The 21,137-nt window shown below is 32.4% G+C and overlaps 3 protein-coding genes across 6 annotated transcripts; 2 read left to right on the top strand and 1 right to left on the bottom strand.

Moving 5' to 3' along the window:
- The first annotated feature begins 11 nt into the window (after nucleotides 1-11).
- On the top strand, nucleotides 12-1,857 carry LOC131668097 (AP-3 complex subunit sigma-2). Its single transcript, XM_058941952.1, has 3 exons — nucleotides 12-635; nucleotides 716-1,099; nucleotides 1,559-1,857. Exons 1-3 carry the CDS (start codon nucleotides 567-569, stop codon nucleotides 1,679-1,681), a joined length of 576 nt encoding a protein of 191 aa, XP_058797935.1. The 5' UTR covers nucleotides 12-566; the 3' UTR covers nucleotides 1,682-1,857.
- Nucleotides 1,858-2,010: 153 nt separating this feature from the next.
- LOC131668096 (GATA zinc finger domain-containing protein 1) lies at nucleotides 2,011-3,546 on the bottom strand. Of its 2 annotated transcripts, none has more exons than XM_058941950.1 (3): nucleotides 3,144-3,546; nucleotides 2,862-3,067; nucleotides 2,011-2,783 (listed from the first exon to the last, which is right to left on the bottom strand). In XM_058941950.1, exons 1-3 carry the CDS (start codon nucleotides 3,408-3,410, stop codon nucleotides 2,576-2,578), a joined length of 681 nt encoding a protein of 226 aa, XP_058797933.1. In that variant the 5' UTR covers nucleotides 3,411-3,546; the 3' UTR covers nucleotides 2,011-2,575. The 2 variants fall into 2 exon arrangements, with proteins under 2 accessions (XP_058797933.1, XP_058797934.1); XM_058941951.1 differs by having other exon boundaries at nucleotides 2,862-3,064.
- Nucleotides 3,547-5,721: 2,175 nt separating this feature from the next.
- On the top strand, nucleotides 5,722-20,734 carry LOC131668127 (WD repeat, SAM and U-box domain-containing protein 1-like). Of its 3 annotated transcripts, none has more exons than XM_058942016.1 (18): nucleotides 5,722-5,856; nucleotides 11,165-11,296; nucleotides 11,543-11,714; nucleotides 11,779-11,924; nucleotides 11,987-12,213; nucleotides 12,614-12,852; nucleotides 12,932-13,022; nucleotides 13,099-13,211; nucleotides 13,284-13,426; nucleotides 13,493-13,682; nucleotides 13,840-13,982; nucleotides 14,209-14,441; nucleotides 14,742-15,013; nucleotides 15,677-15,767; nucleotides 16,036-16,130; nucleotides 16,249-16,410; nucleotides 16,548-16,692; nucleotides 17,997-20,734. In XM_058942016.1, exons 2-18 carry the CDS (start codon nucleotides 11,193-11,195, stop codon nucleotides 18,158-18,160), a joined length of 2,730 nt encoding a protein of 909 aa, XP_058797999.1. In that variant the 5' UTR covers nucleotides 5,722-5,856; nucleotides 11,165-11,192; the 3' UTR covers nucleotides 18,161-20,734. The 3 variants fall into 3 exon arrangements, with proteins under 3 accessions (XP_058797999.1, XP_058798000.1, XP_058797998.1); XM_058942017.1 differs by having other exon boundaries at nucleotides 13,840-13,985; nucleotides 14,221-14,441; XM_058942015.1 differs by having other exon boundaries at nucleotides 13,840-13,985.
- Nucleotides 20,735-21,137: the final 403 nt, after the last annotated feature.

The following is a 21,137-nucleotide window of genomic DNA, read 5'->3' as shown; positions in this document are numbered from 1 at the left end:
TTATTCAATATTCATGGATTCATTCTACTAATCAATAGCTAGTGACTGGCAAGTTTGAATTTCATTACGTTATAAAAATAATTTGGTCAGTCGGGGGTACGCACGTGCCACGTTATATAGGATATCTCGATCGTTTCATGCATGCAGAAATTTATATGACAACGAGGTTATACTTGTTACTTGTCAATATTGTGTATGCAAAAAAAGTGCGCGACGTGCTTGTAATCGTATAAATTCGATAACATGAATGGCTCTACATAATCAATAACTCAAAAAGGTCAACTGTTTCGAAATACAAAAAAATGAACATAGGTATCCCAAAAAGTAAAAGAACATGATTAAATGAAGTGTTTCAAAAGTTTTTTGTTTATATGTGATGGTGAATGCTTTTTAAGAAAAATGTTATCTGTAACATAATGTTTATTGTGAGACATATTTGGTATAATTGTTAAAATTTTCTGCAATTCTGTTTATCGTGAATAATTTATTTGTTCATCTATAGTCAATTCTAACCTATCAATTTAATACGTATTTTAACGCACAAAAACTGGAAAAACAATTACAAAATGATCAAAGCTATTTTAGTGTTCAACAATCATGGGAAGCCACGCCTCACAAAGTTTTACCAATATTTTGTCAGTACTTCTTAATTTTATCATAATGGTAATTAAATTGCTTTTGAGATCTAGATTACAAGCAATTATATTTCTTTCAGAATGAAGATATGCAACAGCAAATAATAAAGGAAACTTTTCACCTAGTATCTAAAAGAGATGATAATGTCTGTAATTTTCTAGAAGGAGGCAGCCTAATTGGAGGGTCAGATTATAAACTAATCTACCGACATTATGCCACCTTATATTTTGTGTTCTGTGTTGATAGTTCAGAATCTGAACTTGGCATTTTAGATTTGATTCAAGTTTTTGTTGAAACACTTGATAAATGTTTTGAAAATGTATGTGAACTTGACCTGATTTTTCATGTAGACAAAGTTCACTACATTCTTAATGAATTAGTTATGGGAGGAATGGTATTAGAGACAAACATGACTGAAATTTTAACAAGGATTGAGGACCAAAACAAATTAGAAAAACAAGAGGTAAGATTTATTGAATAATAATTCAATATCAAAATATTTTATTTTTTATGAAACTTGAATATGAGATGCATGAGACTTATAATTTTATATAAAGTTTTTAAATTTTGCTAGAATAATCAAAATTCTAAGTATTTTTTCTATTGGAATACTCATTAGTTCTTATGGGATCCTTTTTTTAAGATATCTGACAATTTTTTTTTTTAGATATCGTTAACTCTATGATAATTTTTATGGCTGTACAGAAATAAAATTTTATTACTTTTTCTCAATTTATTTTGAGTACATATGAGCATAAGAATTAAATTTTTATTACAAATAGCCTGTCAATTGCTATTTAATATTAATATGTAAATAAATCATAGATATTCATTTGATCTTCTGATTTTTTATATAAAAATATATATTTTTTGAATGTATACAAAATCATATATATCACAATTCTTTTCTATTGATATACAGGCTGGAATCACAGCAGCTCCAGCTCGAGCAGTGTCAGCCGTAAAGAATATGAATATACCACAACAAATTAAAGATATGAAATTACCTGATTTACCACAAGCAATTAAGGATCTTAAGTTCTGACCAGCTGTCGCCTCATTGCCAAGTTGATTTAAAGTTGTAAAATATGAACATTTAGTTAATGTTACAAAAAAAGGATTTGTTTCTCTGAAAGACCATGGGAAAATTCCAATCATGTATGATTCTTCATTATTTATTTTGTCATTAGCACTTCTACATCGTTATCAAGAGTAAGACTTGTGTTATGAACATTCTAGGGAAATGTGCATTACAATAAAACACTTTTTGAAAAGTGAAACACTTATTATTTCAGGCTAGGATAAAACTAGAATTGAGATTTTTGTAAATTATTATGAAGTGAACTGAAATTTTGTAGAAGATTCAATCATAGAATATTTTATTGTGTAGCTAAACACATCTGTAAAAAGCTTAATATCTAAAATTTATTTTTATATGTGATAAGTAAAAGTTTTTTAATATGCGCCTCTATCCAATATAAATAAAGTATATAGTTATAATGTATTAAAAGTAAAATAAATAATAATAGAAACTGTTGCAAAATTACTTTTTGTAGTTTTTTCTTTTTCTCTTATTCAAATACTTAAAATAGAATAAAATAAATTTATATTTTATAAAAACGCTCAGAATATATTATTTTTTTCGAAATTACAAGTCTGTTATTACCAAGATTACATCTTAGACTACATTATACATAGAACATTAAATTTACAATAAAGTATTTTAATAATAATTAACTAATAATTATGAACTAACTTTGCAAGCCCTCCTCTTTAAATAAATCCTATTTGCTCTGTAACAATTGAACGAAAAAATTATATAAAATATTATCTAGTCTATTGTAAACATATTGCTTTACAGCTTATCATCTCCAATAAATTTTACAGTATAAATATTTACAGCTTTTAGCATTTTTATTAGAATAAAACTCAACAAAAGTTACTTTCTTCCTGCTTCATTTCTGAAAGATGTCCATATGTAACCATTACCTCCCTCTCTGAGAATTGGAGGATAAGGACTGTTTTTCAATTTATAATAATCTGAAGGAGCATGCATTACAAATTCCATGTACTCCAATTTGCGTGGTAAATCTTCTTCAGGACCAATTATGTATGTTTCTGGACTGAAACCATCTTCTGGAGGTGGACTGTAAAGTAACAAAAAATATTTATTTCTAATATGAAAAAAATCATTTCAAATTCAATAGCATATTGTTTAACAATACCTAGCATTGGTTGGTAGTAACCAAGTAACAGCTGCACTCTTTTCACAATACTGATCAGTAAGTAATCCTCGAATTTGAGCATAGTATATTCCTCCATCAATATCTTGCATGGACACTATGTCACCAACTTGAAAGTAGGAACCTTTATAGAATACAAAATTACTAGTAACTGGAGTAGCTGTTGCAGATGGACATTTCATAGGCTGCTAAAATAATTTTACAAATTTCAACAAAGATTTCTTCAAAAAAATTGGAAATATAGGTCAAGCAAAGGGTATTTACAGTTTTCTTGAAAATGTGCCTGCGCCCCTTGCCCTTGGGCACAGGTTTATTGGACAATTGTGAGGATTTGTATCTAGTAACGCGCGTACTTTTGCGTGCTGGTTTATCCTCAGTGCTGATTCCTACAGAAGAAACCTGCTGCTCAGTCTCTTTGGACTTCTCCTTCTCGAGGCAGCTGTTGCATAAGTGACCCGACTCGGTGGAGTGCCACAAAAGGCTCTCTTCACTTTCGCATGTTGCACACTTTGGCTTCTCTCCTAGAGGCATCTTCTATGAGACGATTGACTTAACTATCAAACTGGGCACCGGCTAATCCTCATTGTTGTTGGCAGTTATTAGATAAAAGAGTTTTATTTTGAGGTTCGTTTCTCCTGTGCCATTGAGACTGTAAACAACGAGTATCGATGCGAGAGGTGGGGCAACTCAAGTGGCCATTCGTTACCGTAACGCGGGCAAATATTTGAAATTTCCAAGTGAAAATTGCAGATTTTATTTTGAACTTGAATTAGACCTCGCAAAGCCTATCACGAAAGAGATTTTCTTCTAATCAAGTTTTATAGCTATCAAACATTTATAGTCGTTCAATTAAGTAACACGCGATACAGAAATTTATTATGAAATAAAGGTATTTTCGTTGTAATCTAACTATAATTGTTGGCATACACATAAAAATGTGTATACCAACAATTATTTCCCTTCAATTAACATTCATTCAGCAAATAAATACTTAATCACATGCATTGAATAACCTCTAATTGCACATGGGTATTACGAAGTTGCTTTTTGTTTGCATTTCTTTTTCTTATCGTACAAAAACTTGAACTGGCTAAAAAAAAACTAAATATTCTGCATTCAAAGAACAATGTGAATTTATAAAACAAAGTTTCATTGATTTAATTTGTCACTCTTCGAGCATTATAATTAATAAATTGTTCTATCTACGCTTTTCATGTATTTTAATCTTCTACATAATGTGATTTGAACTGTTTTCACGAAATCACATTCGTATAATTAATAACGTTCCATTCAGTCAGTCATATTTAGAAAATCATATAGATAGTTCTTTTTATTATTAAAATTCTTGATACAGAAACATTACAATTCTTATTCAATCAAACCTACAAATATATTTTAGATAGAATATTATTCATTAAAGCATAAAATTTAATTATTTGCATTAATGATCTATCAAATTATTCGGTTTTTTGGACTGAAATTAGATAATTCCAAATCGGATTGAATAAAGGAAATGTTACATCATTTGCATCTATAGAAGAATTGAAATCGTTAATAATTTAAATAGTTTGTAATAAATACTTTCATGTTTTGATAACATTTATCGTATATTTTGATCAATTCTATTTTATTAGCACAAGAAATAAAAGAATGTTTTGAAAAAATCTTTCGAAGCATTTATCAAGAAATGGAAAATGTTCATCTTAAGTTTTTTATAAATAAAGTTATTTTATAGTTGTTTAAAAATTCTACGATCAATTTAATGATGCAAATTTCATTTACAAAATCATTCAACGACTTTTCGAGCCCACACGATATATATCAATTAATCTCACGTTATAATTTTCTAAAGTATGTCAAAGAAGTATGTATGCGCGGTTACAAAGCCTGAGAAAGTCTCGAAAGAGCTTTAGCGCAGCCTATTGAATTTGACGAAAGTCTGAAAGAGGCATTTGCCTCAAAAAGTAAAGCATACAAACTATATTTAGCCTTTTGCTAGCTTGTAAAAGCATGTGAATGGGAAACGTACTGCAAGCTCAACGTATATACTTCGCACTCGTCTGGGGCATTCTTTCACGTGCATCCGAACTAGGATATCATCGACATCTAAAAATAGTTTCGTGATCCTCGACTACCAGCTAAAAATGTACGGCTTACGTATAATCTTGTTTATTTATTAAAGTTGTTTTGACTTGGTTTCATTGAGCTACGGAAAAGTGGCATACTCAGGATGATTTATTTTATTATAGTGCAAGCACAATTTACATTAAACGTCAGCTGTAACGTTATTATTCATACAAAGCAATAATATTTGTTTATTATTTTTATCGCTCCTTTAAAAATGTTCTTTCTGCTGAATTGTCACATATACTTCAGTAACGTAAGTGAATGCTACTTTTCAAAAATTAATTCAAATATCATCCCTACATACATAATCAATAATATTCAGTTCTTCCAATACACCATATAACAACACCGCATGCACTTCGTATTAGTTGATAAAATGGAAAAGAAAGATTATCAATTATGTAACCCGTGATAATCAATATGCAGTCCATTGAATATTTTTTTTTCTCAGCTCTTGATTGCATACGACTTGTCAAAAACTCCTTTGAAAAAACAATACATCTCTATTTCGAGATAATCCATGGACCTGGGGAATCAAAGGCTGCAAAAGAGCGAGTGATGCATCCGTGAGTATGAAAAAGGAGAAACAGAAAAAATAAGAAAAAAAAACCAAGTGCAGGCAGGCGTAGGAAGGCAGCTCAAACAAACGGCAAATGGCGGTGGTGGTGGTAGCTGCTATCGATTGCTCTGAGGAGAGGGGATTCGAGGGCTGTGCGCGCGAGACTGTGCGCCGTCGCAAGCTCGCAAGCTGCAAGCTCGCAGAGCGAGTCCGAGCGTCACGCCGGCTGCTTACTGCAGCTAATATCTGTCAACGCCACTCGAGCATCCACGACATGTGCCTTCGCTAACCGTGAGTACTTAATGTATCTTTTGTCTTTGAGTTGATCCTCGCATTTTATTATTATTATTTGGAATATTGACTCACTCAGCTTTTTCTTCATTTCCCGCAGTGAAGCTATTAATTATAAATGAAAGCTGTGTGTTCGCTGTAAAATCAATCGCGTTGATTTGAAGAGCTAACTGACTTGCTCTGAGTAATCTCTGTTAATTTTCGTAAAGTTATAAAGAGGTATCAGACAAAATCAACTTCAATTGATTCATATTTTTCCGTTGCTTAGCTATATTAAAAAATGTAAATATCATGAGAAAAGGTTTATCTCAGATTAATTTCAAAGTTAATTGTTATATTATGGTACTGAATTTTTCTAGAAAATTCAATGTATCATATATATTCATCATACATTTTCTAGGAAAATTCAATACATACATAAGCTAACAAAATAAATTAATATTTTGTATTAAAAAAGTTTTCATGGGTTAGTCTTTCCAATTGTTTAACCAATTTTTGAGGTAATACATTTTTTAATACGATTCTGCAGAATATTTATAGCATGTTTTTGAATACTTTAGTTTAGAATCAAATTATTCAATTGAAAAAAATTTGAAAAGTATGTTATCATTCCTTCGATATGAATTAGTAAACGATTAATGTTTTAATTCTGTACTAAGAAAAATATCTCGAATTATTTTAATAATGCTGCAGCATTTAACAATTTATAATTCAATTATTAAGAATATAGATCAAGTTTTTTCCCTGAAATCGTGTAGTAATTAGATAAAGAGAGAGAGAGAGAGCAATAAAATGGAAGCAGATTAATGACGTGCAGCATTATATATTATTATTCCTGGAAAGCAAAACGATTATTTATCGCTGCTAGATTTAGATTTTAGTGATAAACGCATAAAATCACCTAATAAATTCGTAAGAAGTTTCTGATTAGGTTTATTGGTGGAAGTTGAAGCTATAGCAAAAATTCAAGCCGATCATTCAGTTTGAAAACCGCAGGCAAGGGGTTGAGGGTGAACGAAAACCGCGAGCAAGCAATGTGCTCACATCGCCTTTACCTTTCACATTAATCTCTCGCGTGTATGCTCATAGCTCGGAGGATTCCAAGCTTATTCTATTATCTTATGCTTTTTTGAATAATTGAGGATGTGAATCTCGTGAAATCATATATAAAAAGAAACACATTTCGTAGTTTTGGAAATTTTTTACAATCGTTATGAAAAGCTTGAATATTTCAGAACTCTCTTTACAAAGAATTTCTAACGAGCTCTAAAATACAAAAAGGAGAGCGGTTTAATTTTTGACGAAGTCTTTGGCAAGACCGTTAAAAAGTAAGCTTGAAATAAATTTAAAAAACTCATATTAATCGGTGATTAAGAATGCTTTCTATCTGAAAAATCGATAAAAAATGCTTTTGTGCAACGTTAAGTATTCTATTTGAAATAGCATCAACTCTTTGACGTCAATGTAAAATGTTCAAACCATTAGGCAGTAATCGACAAAGTACGTATTAAGGATGTTAGAAAAGTTAAACTTCTACTCCAAATGATTCAAGTTCAATACACGTTCGAAAGTGACCATCTACCAAGAATACAATAAGCAAGCACGAAAAAATAACAAGAAATAGCCAGCATCTTTATTTGAAAAATCCACGCGTTGTTAAACGCTGCGATATCCGACAAGTGAAATCGCAGCAAGGAACACACAGTTTGGCCATCGATTAGTCGACACTGGCTAGTTGCACGTCAGCGACTGCCGTCATGGCTAATGCTATTCACAATTTATCACAACGAAAAAAATACAATATGTAGGAACTGCACCGGCTATAGTTTCCTACCCTCGGCTACTCGTACGTCAGACTTCTAAATGAACTTTTATCGCACCTGATGTTTATTTTTATGACCATTGCGTTTTTGTTTGAAACCTTATACGTGCCTTCAGAATGGAACCGGTGCGCTTTCACGCTCGAACTCAAAGATAGATGAGACGTTCATTTATAAATTAACAAATTGATTTATTGATAATTAGGAAATGACGACGGTCAAATTCGTGAAAATTATTTGCAATCCAGGTGCTGGCCCATTTGTATTCCTGATAATTACGTGTAAGCCACTTAATTTATAACTGGCGAGTCGTATGTATCCACGGCTAACATTTTATAATGAGTTAAAACCTTGCGATAAAGAAGATATAAATTTCACCTATAAATTTTAATAATATTTTACTATTCGATAAATTCAGTTGTCCGATAGATTTTTATTGATTTTTGTAGGCTGTATTTTATTATTGTTTAAAAAGTACAATTATTACAATAAAATAAATTAAGATAGTCCATATATGACAAAATCTATAAAAATATCTACATTTTTAGCACTATTTTCCAGTATCCTACAGCTTATCCGAATCATTTTCTTCAGCATTACTCAATAGCGCTGTTTTTATTGAAGATATATTGTAAGCAAAAATGCACATGACATAAGAAAAATTCATAAGATTTATTGTTTTTGATATTTTTACATTATTCCGTATTAAGTGACAATCATTAAAATTAAGGCTGTAACTTCTTTCATTCACAGCTGAAGCCATCATCTGTTTACAATAATTTTAAAAGTGATATGAATAACAGAAGTCAAGAACTTTAATTTAACGTTTTGCACGATCGAAAATAATTATTTTTTATATGACTGTAGTTGATTTAAAAAATAAATAAAAAAGATGATATTCTTTATAAAATGTTGTTAAACGTATGATTTTTGTATCTGATATTATCTAAGTTGGAAAGCATTTATTTTGATCGCGTAAGATATCATATTGAAGCCTTTGACTTCTATTATCTATATCACTATTCACAATTGTTACAAATAAATATCAGCTCAAGCTATAAGCGTTAGAAGTCAGTCTTCATTTTAGTAGTTTTTACTGTATGAATGTCCAATAACGCAAAGATGCCGGATAAAATCGTTTCTACAAATAAGAGGAAAAACTTTCGAAAATTCCAGTAAAAAACAATTTTTTTGAACTCTAGACCCGAGAAAAATATATCTTTTTGTAGATTGCTCACATATATCGTATGGTTATTAAACTTTAATCGTGGTAATTTTCTACTTTTTTGCATGATCAACGACATTGTGACTTGGTGAAATTTGCTATAGGTATTTTATAGCTTTTGATGAATTTAACACATTAAATATAAAAATGGCCATTAGGTTGTAAGTCTGCCCTGTGTATATGATTGAGAATAATTGCATGTTATATGTTCATTTAAAATGTTGTGTACTGGTCAATAGAATTTCAAGAAATTTTCAAAATATAATACATGATTTTTGGTAACACGATCAATTTGCGATAAATAATATAAACTTTGGAAAATGAACGAATGAAGAGTGAATGAAAAATCTTTCCAAACTTTAGCAAGAAATCAATCGGAAGTAGTTGTTAAGTGAACTTTTAGAAGCGTTTAAGCAACTATCGATCGTGAAACTATAAGCCGTGTAAGTATATAGAGATCCAAATAATCATACCATCAAATAGTCGCAGCGAAACTGTCAACGCGAGCTTGCAAATATAAGATCGCCACGTAGTGATGTGTACATCGGCGGCCTTTAAAGTACACTTCAACAATGAAAATGGTATTAACATAACCGAGCGTTAACCTTTCAAAGAGCATTGTGACATTGCGACATGTGTAGAGCTACCGATCGAAGCTTTTGCTAACGGGATATGCATACATACATACATCAAGCGTATGAGAAAATCAAACCTATATAATCATTTCAGGAAACATCTCGGTTATTTTTCAACCAGTATCGGCCGCGGATGTAGTGTATCGAATTCGACATTATAGTGAAGAAGGGATATGGAACAAGGGCTATTCTATGTACAGATAACCCACTAGAAAAACATTAAGCTACATTTTCTAAAATAGTACATTTCGATACTAGAATGCGAGAAAGTAATTTTAGTATCGTGTGAACGTTTAGGCCCGAGTGAAGCGAGGTTTTTCGATATGATTACGATAAGCGATTATTTTTCGACAAGACGTGTGTGGAATGAGATTTTAAGCATGCTCGATTCCTCGCACGTTCGGCCAAAAACGTTCGTTCAATAAATACTATATGATACGTGTCAACATGTTATCAAGATTAACCAAAGGAGTGAAAGTATTGACAAGTCCATAGCACGTGTAAATACATGCTAGAGGCTTGCCATTTTCACTTCTGTGGTTAATATACTATTTTTTTTGCCTGCAGCACGTAAAATGCATATTTTGAAACCTGACGCCTGGGTTTTAAGGCGCACTTTACGCGCAGTAGGTAAAAAAGATTTTCGTCTCTTGTATCTTTCCACCCTCGCTTCGCTAGGGTCTAAACGACACACGAGGCGACAATCTCCTTTCCCGCACTTGTATCGTATTGTATTATTCCTTTATATCATGCGTCATATGTTCGCGATCGACAACAGCAGCGTAGCATTGTTTTAGTAATTTACACGGAGTTAATTAGCTTTAAACGAAAGGCAGAACGTTATTTTCAGACTTGTTACTTGTTTTATTTTGTTTCATCGCCAATTTTGGCTAAATGTTATTTTAGTAGCATCGAGGCGCTAAAGATAAACGTGACCGACATATTCACCTATAATTCGAACAGTTTTTTACATGGTGCAATTGTTAAAGTTATATACCGATATTTAGACTGCGTCCAAAACGTGAAAACTCACTGAAATCTATCGCGCTGACCAAACAAATTTTCGGTGGTTCGTTTCGAATTGGTATCCTCCGCACGCGCGCAATATCGTCGCCAGTTGCATAATGCGAAAAATATTTCCAAGTGTTGCGCTTTATTACCGAGCATATCTAAGCATTCACAAAAGAACATGTCAGTTAAAATAACATATGCGAGCTTTGACTCATCCTCCACGTGTTTCCTGAAAAGTAACTTTAGTATATAGATTTCAGTCGGTTTGGTAGCAGTTCGTATAGTCACTTGAAGTTCGTTTTTCAGTTGTAGAGTATTCAGAACATTTTCCCAACATGCGATATTGAAGCAATGTTAGGCTACTATTCAACGGTGATTCTAAAGCCGCCTCGAATACAATAGTTTTCAATCGATTTCAAGCGTGTAAAGACGCGCATGAAGTTGACGAAAGTGCCGGCACTGTCACTATGTTGTATTTGTAAGAATTTTTTTATCATAAATATAAGACTATAGAGTCGATCTATTATTTAAAACTAATTTTAAGGGCATGATTGATAGCCCGTATGCAACATCCACAAGGCTCAAGAAAAATTAATGTATTGTCGCTTTGATTTCAGACATTTGAGTGAAGTCAAAAGAGCGAGAATGTATGGAGGTGACGTTCAGTCTATACAAACTCTCTCCACGCACGGCAGCGATGTCAACGCTGTGGACTTTGCTGGAGACAGTATTTTAGTTACTGGCTCTGGGTAAGCAATTACATTGGCAAATAGCACGCTCTATCAAATATTCAATGATCGCTGAGCAAATTCTTCGGTATCTGAAGGTTTACACATTTGTATGGCTAATTTGTTAATTGCTTTGCGATGTTGTATCTTGTCCTTCATCAATGCCGTCACCAAATTTTTCTGCAATTAAATAAGTTTCATGAATAAGGATAAACAAACATTACATTGCCCGAGAGTTAAGTTTCGTTGTCGATGTAAATCTTTTAGTGATAAAAAGGTACGGGTGTGGGAATGGCAGCCTGGCGACGGTTTCGTCGAAGCATCGTTTTCGCCATTACTGGGCCACAAGTATGGGGTTACGTCGGTCAAAGTCAGTCCGCAGTCGACAATGCTCGCATCGTCCAGCATCGACGGTACTACTCAGTTATGGAATCTCAGGGTTAGTTATCGGCATAAATTCATAGCTGGCATTGCTCTATGTATGCATTTGTTTCGAATGACAGTCGGGCACAAAAATTCACACCATGGTGCAGGCGGGTGGCGAAGCCGTGCGAGTCTGCCGATTCTCGCCGGACTCGTCGCTCCTCGTCACCGCCGGGGACAACGGCCAGGTGTGTTTGTGGGACTTGGTTCGGCGAACGTTGATCAGGTACAATAAAGCACGAGTTTTATAAAATTCTAAGATCAATTTATTTAATGAACACTGTTCAGATGTTTCCAGCGACACGAAGGAGCGATTCAATCAGTATGCTTCACACCCGACTCCAATTGGCTTTTGACCACTTGCACTCTCGGTGTACTTCAGCTATTCTGCAGTAACGAGATCATCGAGTCGTGCCCGTCACGCGACAAAGATCTCACAGTGTTTGCTCAGATCGACGATGCCCATGATCTTGGTGTCGTCTGCTGTGATTTCTCCCCCGTTCAGGAAATTACCAGTGAGTATTTTCTGCCTGTCTCCTTATAATATCTTTCTGATCACGTGGGTAGAATCACAGAATTTTGCCGTGATTCGCTTCATTAGCGTATCCTTTTTATTGACAGTTTCATAGGTTTTAATAACAATATGTATTTCGCAGTCTTTAAATTGTCATTGATTTTTAATTTTACAGAGCGTATGTTTGCTTTGTCATCGCTCGTAATAACAATTATTAAAAGTATAATCCTTGGAATATAATCTTACCATTAATCATCGTGGTTCTTTTGCATAATTTTATAAGAAACTACTTACGACCGAATGGTACGAGAAATCGATATTGGTAGCCAGCCATATGATATCCATGGTAGCCAGTAATAAACTGAAAAAGATAATAATTTTCGCGTTTAATGTTGATCAAGGCAACGAGCCATTCGCCAAGTTGTATCAACTGGTGACTTGCGGCAACGACAATCGCGTCAAGCTGTGGGAAGTCAAAGTAATGCAGGACAAATGCGATACCCAGCCGCTATCGGCCAATATCGAACTGTGCCGGGTCATGGAAAAACACAGCAGTGCCTTAACGTGCGTCCGCTTCAGTGCCAATGGAATGTACACTGCCAGTAGTGGTCTCGACAAAACAGCCGTCATTTGGGAAACGGTAAATGTTTCACCACAACTCGATTTTTTCGTCGTTTGTGCTGTAATACAGCGGTTTCTTTGGTTTTGAAAATTGACAGACAACTGGAAGGGTCATCTCGGTACTCACCGGACACAACCGATATGTGGCTTGCTGTGCTTTTTCGAAAAATGGAAATTTACTTGCCACAGGTATATCGCATTACAATCCTTCGGCCCAGTTCGTTCTATATCGAGTAGATCATGTCAATATCTGGCCGATTTATAGGTTCCAACGACAAACGAGTGATCATTTGGGATTTGACTGGGAATTTGAGTTTGGACTCGGAGCTCGTCCGTCACAACAGTGTTAAACTGCAGAACAACGAAAGAACCGATAAAGTAAGAATACCGATGTAAATACCTTTCGCTTTAAAATGATCGACTTTTTAAACGACAAATACATCGACGCAGACATTGATACAAGAGACTGAGGTAGTGAAGCATGCAGAAACAAGCGGTAACGAAGTGAAGCTGATTCAGCGATTGGACGAGCACAATGGAGCCGTCAATTCGGTGGCCATGTTTGGCAACCGTTTAATTGCCTCTGGTTCTGGGTTGGTACTCATCATTGTCTTATTGTTGCTTGTTGACCAACTTAAGTTGATGTCAAATGTACACAGAGACAAGTTGGTGAGAGTATGGAACGTCAAATACGACGAAGAGGGCGAATCAACCTTGATATTCCAGGAGATGGGATACAACCCACTCGATGGCCACAAGTACAGCGTCAATTGCATAGAATTTAGCCCCTGCGGCACCAAACTAGCGTCATGTTCTATGGATGGTACAACTGTTATTTGGGATGTTGAGGTATATGTTTATTTTTAAAATCTTTTTAATTATCTTTTTTTTTTAAGAAGAAGTTCTTAATTTGGCAACAGTGATGATTGAAACGATCATTTCTCCGTCAATCACTCGCCGCTGGATACCGATGAGTACAGAAATAAAGCATTGATGTGTATTTTAGAACGGCACCCAAGCGCGAACGTCGTTTGTAAATTCTGGAACAGCCGTGAGGGTTTGCCGATGGTCACCCGACGGTACGAAAATAGCGACGGCCGGCGATGACGAGAAAACAATACTTTGGGATTTGGAGACTATGGAGGAAACGTGGTTTGTAACAATTGCTTGTCATTTGACTGGTACCACTCATTGTCGTTTGGTGTGTTAGTCACTCTTGAATCGATTTGTCGTTTCGAATAACGAGCACAGTGATTTTTTTCCAATATTTGGGAAAGAAAAAAAGCTCACATTTTCAATGTTTTGACATCGATTCGTGAGAGATTAGCGCTCAAGTAGATATTGAGAACCTGGCGCTATATCGTTTAATATAAAGTGATCCTTACAGCATATTCGAGGGGCACGCGGACGCGATAACGGCAATTGCCTTCACGCCAGATTCACGTTACTTAGTAACTGCCTGCAGCGAGGGTGCTTGGCGACTTTTTGATACTAATCAAGCAGAACCCGGAGGAACTAGTAATGCTCTACTCGTTTGCGATATCGGGCACGATCTTGGTGTTCAGGGTTGTGATTTTAGCCCCACCACCGGTCCTTTTACCATGACTGGTAAGTGATTTTAAGTACGTATTCTCTTGGAAAATCAATAGTTTCGTTTATATGTTCAAACTATTTTCCATAGTCTGCTTCGATTTATGCAAGCTTTCGAATAATTTATTTGGTTTCGTAATTCAAAGTTTAGAAAAGTAAAGTTATAGCTGTTAACGTATATTCAGGCACTATAACTTCTGAAAGACTTGCAAAGTTTTACTTACGAATCCACTTACGTATCGGTGTGATTGTTCATTCCCGAAAAATAACACTACATTCTAAGGAGAATGATCGATTGTTTTTTATTTGCCTTCAAAGGATCTCGGGACGCAAGCTCAGGCGCCGCGAAAGATTCATATATGCTTGCGACTTGCGGCAACGACTCGCTGATAAAGCTCTGGAAGATTATTCTGATTGAGGCTGATCTCGATTTAGAGGGTAGTGGCAGCAGTAAAGCTGGTATATCTTACAGAGAGCGTCGGCAGTTCGTTGGTCATGGTGGTAACATCATGTGCGTCAGATTCTCACCTGTTCACGGCGAGATACTCGGCAGCGTTGCTACCGATAGGACTGCTCGATTGTGGAGTGTTGTAAGTAGATATAATAACAAAATCTGGGCTCTTAAACAAATGAAGATGAGCACGCATGGGTGGATTCAATTGAACGATACGCATTTTAAACTAATAGGTATTAATTTTAGTTTTGAAGTAGATGAAATAGACTAGTACATCGAAAATAAAATAGAAATGTCTCGAATACAGTTGCATGAAAATTGAAGATTTACCGAATAAACCTGAATATCTTATTTTACAAAAATGAAATAAATAATTGAGTAAAAACAATTTTCTTTTTTTTTTTTCAAAAAGTAAACAGTAAACTATTTGTTTATAAAGAACGTGCAATGTGCGTCTATGACATGCTTATCATTTTGGTCATCTTGACATGTAACGTCGAAAGCAAGTGAAAATCAATAATTATGAATAATAGAGACGCTCACCCCTTCTGCGATTAATAAAGGACGCTAAAAACATTCCACGCAGAACCATGCGTTGCTTTAAAAATTACTTTTTTTCTAGTTTTCCAAACTTAATGTAACTTAATAATTAATCAAAGAGTAATCATTAAGTTACATACTTAATAATTAATCAAAAATTAATTATTAATTAACAACTTAAGTTAATATGCTGATATTGTTGATTAGTCGTTCACTTTAAATATTGAGATATTTTAAACACACGGTTTTCTCATTATAGCACACCGGCATGTGTTTGCACGTTCTTGAGAGTCACGAGAGTCTCGTAACAACCTGTGCCTTTTCTGAAGATACATCACTTTTCTTGACAGGTATGTTAAATCTATGCTCTCGTCAATTACAGTTAATTTTAAAAATATATTACGGTACACCAATGGCATTAGTTATAACTGTAAATAGACTATGTCAAATAAAAATATACGAAAAACTGTATTTTCAATATTTCATGATATTAGATGGCTTTTTATATTTAGAAAACTATGTTTCACGTTGATTATAATTTTGCGCATTTCACACGTAATTATGGTTTCATCAAATATGTACTAATGTACTAATCGATAAATCGATATATGAACGTAGGTGCCTTAGACAAGACTGTTTTAATTTGGAAATTGCCAGATCAACTAGTGTCCCAAAGCATTCTCATTGATCGTTTAAGAAACACCAGAAAAAAGGTATTGTCAAAATGGTTTTAATTTTTAAAAAATCGATGAGGAAACTATTAACTCATTGGAACCTATTCGTTACGTTGCTTCGACAAGGAGTTTAATCAATTTCCAAATAATACTTCAGGTTGCTGATTGGGCAGTAGATGACGTGATAAAATGGTTAATCGAAGTTGATTTATCTGATTTGGTAAGAAGCATTCAAGCTCTTGCTATAAGTGGACGTATGCTACTACGTATCCCCGACGAAGTCGTCATAGGCAAGCTACAGTTCGATCACGACCAAGAGGTACGCGCTTGAATAGCATTCATAAATTATAGAACTTCTATAGTAACATTTTGTATGATGATATAATCTATCAAAGGACATTTCATGTACAGTTAAAATCATTTCGACAAATTTTTCACAATTGTCTCATATTATAGATATTAGAGTTATTCCGGAAACAACTCTACTGGTTGAAACGCGAAGACTGCAATGCTCCATTCATTGTTGAAGACACCGATATACCAGACGATTTCGTGTGTCCGATCACTCACGAGATAATGCGGGAGCCGGTACAATGTTCAGGTAAAGACCTAACAAATAATATTATTCTATCGATCAATTAATCGATAACATTTGTTGTCTATGTATTAATCGCGTAGTGCAGGTATTGTTCTATTTACAACGATTTTATGTGATCGCGGACATTTTAATAGTTTTCAAAATACTTCAAAGAATGTGATAATTTTATTTGTATAGATCGTGTTCGAAACATGAGAAACGTCGTGACATGACGTCACAATTTTAAGAGAGGCGATAAGTATGTACTTATTTATAAAATGTGAGTGATGACAAAAATACTGTTGCTCATTATCGGATTCGATGTTTCAAAATAACATTACGGAACAATATAAATTTCGTAACAGTTAGAAAATAAAATTTCTTTGTGCATACTAATAAACTAACTGTTTTGAATTCATGTTTCAGGGATACTAATGATAATTTGGCATGACTTGTTTAATAATACAGGCCTACAAAATTTTGAAAAAGTCTGGAACCCGAAACCGGAAACAGTATACTCGAAGAAATTTGATGTGCTTAATTTGAATCCGGGTTCAGAATTGCTCCATCACCCTAAGCTTTTAAGATATCCTAATCTAAAAGTGTAAAAAAACTTGTTTTCCCTAAAAAATAGAACGCCCAAAACTGTGAAAAACAGTATATAATATTTTTCACTTTCGTGTGAGACAGGGAATCTTACAATTAGTTTTCACATATTCGAAAGTCTACATCACACACCAGCGAAACGTTATGCAGAGATATAGAAAACTAAAGTTTGATTACTGTTGGTTGACTATCGAATATTTGAAAACTAAGATGCGAAAAACAATGTTTTTTGCATTTTTAGGTTAGGATATTTAAAAAACAGGATGATAAAGCAATTATCAGTTCGAATTCGGATTCAGTACACCAAATTCCTTTGGGTTACTATCTCTGGTTTCTTGTCGTGAAAAGTGTTCGCCTGTGTAATTATTCACAATATATGCTTGTATCTATATTACCTATTTTGTAATCTATATTTATACTAACTAAATCAACAGTAAACTATACAATTCAATATCAAATAATAGATTGATAATTAAATTATTTGGATACGTCTAAAAACAATTAATATTGTGTATTTATAGATTTTAATAACAAACGCAAAACTCATTATTTAATTCTAAAAAAATCTAGATTTCATGGTTTTTATTTTACATTATTACAAAATGCATTTTTATATTTATAGATGTTTTATACGTTTTTCATTACAATTGTATGCGAATAAAAATATAAAATTTACTACAAAATTATTATTTTCAACGAATGCGTTGTAAATTTTTTTACAGATGGTTTTACCTATGAAAGAGCAGCAATAAACGAGTGGTTCTTGTGTGGGAAATTCACGAGCCCAATGACAAATGAACCACTTAAAACAACGAGCTTAACGCCAAATGTTACCCTGCGGAATGCAATATTTACACTTTTACATGGAGAGGCGCCGACGTTTTGAAAACAATCAAAAGAATATACCTACCATGAATTTTCGCTTTACCCGAGGAAACGAAAACGTTATAGTGTACTAAATTTTCACATTACACTTAATTTGACAACTATATAAAAGTACAATCTAACTAAAGTCAATGGTTCTTTATATGTATATTTCTTTATAACGAAGATGACATGATAATGACCGCATAAATTATAGTTCTACCAAAATTGGTACAATATTTAGTTATTTTTCAATTTTCATAAGTTGTTTGTAGTTAAAAACCAAGCTTCATATTGTTCAGTAAGTTGTAAATAACAACTTGAAATGATTATACATAAAATTAATCACAGTTTGTTATTTAGAATCGTCGCCAAAATAAATTAAAAATATATTATTTCAATGACACTACACTCAACATTTCTTGCCTAATATTAATAAATATCAAGAGATAAAGACAAATTAAATTCTAATTCACATATTCGTTTATGGTTTTTGTAATTTTCCATTTATACTTCGATATTTAATCAATTTATAGTATTACTATTATATAAATGTCAAGACAAATACGTGATAGCATAATAACGAAGTATAGTAAAAAAACTAATTTGGCTATAAGCGTTATTGAGAGGTACATCAAATTCAAAAATGCACAAAAGTCAAACAAAACAATCATTTCATTTCTAATCTGTGAAACCAAACATTTAATTGTTTTGTTAGGTACCTTTATCTTTATATGTATGTAGTTTTTTTTTGTAACAAGTCTACACATTTTTACCAAGGCGAATTTATACCTAATGGGGACAAACTATGTACAAGCTTGACAAATACATAAAGAAATGACCTCAATTAATTCGTGGAATTCATTTGTGTAAAACATTATTGTAACATTTTATTATTCACAATATTTTTTCTATTTCTTTATTATTAGTCAATAGCAAGTTCAAGATTAACTCAGTCGATTTACATTTCAATTATTTTTATCAAACGCCTACTCTAACGAAAAAAACTACATTTAATAAAAAATGATAAAAGAGTGAATGCTTGTAATAATTGAAAACTCATTGTTTATACATTGTATGGAAAGTGATAGTTCAATTGCTAGTGGTAAAAAATTAGAAGTTTGATATTTGACATTGTACGAAGTGATAACAAATTGTTGATGAACTTATTACTTTCTGTTTATCTATGTCGACCGAAAGCGTGTAGCAAATTATCTCTTGAAATTGTAATATTGCAACTTTAATTTTATATAATTTCTTTCTATGTATTTGTAAAATTATTTTAGAATTTTTTTTAATATTACAATCAAAATGTTCGGCATGTTGTTTTTTACATTATTGGTTAATTTAAATGTATTTATCATGTATATTTTAAATTAAGTTTTAATATGTTATGGACACTATCAAAACCGATTACTCTGTTCGTATTAAATAAAATATTTTTCTAAGTTTTACACTCACATTGCATAACAGTTTATGTAAGTTTCAAGCTTTAGAGAAGAATATAAAATGTATATCGTGTAATAAATTCTAATTAACTCCGAAGTCCAGACCAAATACCTGATGCGAAAGAATAGTACAACTTTGCAAATAAATACTTTTTTTATATTTAGATCAGAAACATATAAAAACGGTCTAGACTAATAAAAATTTATATATTATCATTTCTTTTATACACTTTTTTAAGTGTCCGTTAATTAATAATTAATATAAATTAATAAAAACTTGATTTTCTTCATACTTTATATAACTTAAGTTATTATTAGATTACAAATGTACTTTAAATTTGTATTACCGAACATATAAATTATATTTACTTAAACAGAAAATTATTTAATAAATCGTAACATTGCATTAGAATTAGATTGATATTATTGTTTTAATTTATTTAAATAATTTTCAATCTCCAGTGTACAGTACAAAAATATGTTATCATACTATAAGATAATTAGATGTGAATAAACCCTTTTACCATGAAATGTAGCATATGTGTATAATAATCACGTAAAAAACTTAATTACATCTCTATTTAAATTATTCCACATATGAGTCAAAACTCATTTTATTTTAAGTAATCAGAAATAATGAATACGATATGAAATTCATTTTTAAAATTTGTGAAAGATTTTATCAAACTTGTATATATTTATTTCGAGAATATTATTAGTTATTTTTGCACACACTAACTTATGGAATAAGTGAATAGAAGTACTCTGGAAATATATCATGTATTAAAAAATGTTTGATGACATGTTAACATGGCTTTCAAAAAAAATCCAAGAACTTATCCATGAATTATTATCTTAAATATAGTACATTGACAATAATGCAATATACTTTCTATATGTATAACCACTAAGATATATATATTATATAAACTTATCGTGTATTATTCTATAGTACTGATAAAGTCTAATAACAATCTGCAAAAAAAAATTAAACATATAGTGTAAGCAGTTTTGTAAATCACACGTTAAAATCTATACGCATCTAAAATTATTACGTATAGCAGCTTGTCGCATACACATTTGTTATAATATATTCAAAAAATAAGGACTGTATAATAGTAGTTACTTACAAATTAAACTTGACAGCATTCTCTGCGATTTAATGTTGAAAAAATACCACAATTTTTTTGTGAAATTTTCCTCATGAAATTCCACTTTTTTCGTTATAGTTTCTGTAACTTATTTTTTTCAAATAAGTATATGAGACGATTAATCATACTTATTAGCCATAAAATATGTCATGATGCTATAATGATATATATTATTATTCTTTAGCACTTTTTAATCTGAAAAATACACGTAATAAAATTTTTATTTTGTGTATGAGTAAATTACCAAGATAAAAAATCTATACATACTTATACAAGTGTTGATACAAGTATTTATAGACTTTATATATATCTAGCAGGATTGGAAGATTTTTCACAGTACTATAGTTTTTCCTACTATTACCATTAAAAACCATTTTATGTTTGTACATTTGATTTTACC

Source organism: Phymastichus coffea, unplaced genomic scaffold, assembly GCF_024137745.1.
Source record: "Phymastichus coffea isolate CEN01 unplaced genomic scaffold, Cenicafe_Pcof_1.1 PCOF00074, whole genome shotgun sequence".
NCBI classification, from domain to species: domain Eukaryota; kingdom Metazoa; phylum Arthropoda; class Insecta; order Hymenoptera; family Eulophidae; genus Phymastichus; species Phymastichus coffea.
The sequence above is the reverse complement of the archived record's forward strand: the minus strand, read 5'-3'. Positions and strand labels throughout refer to the sequence as shown.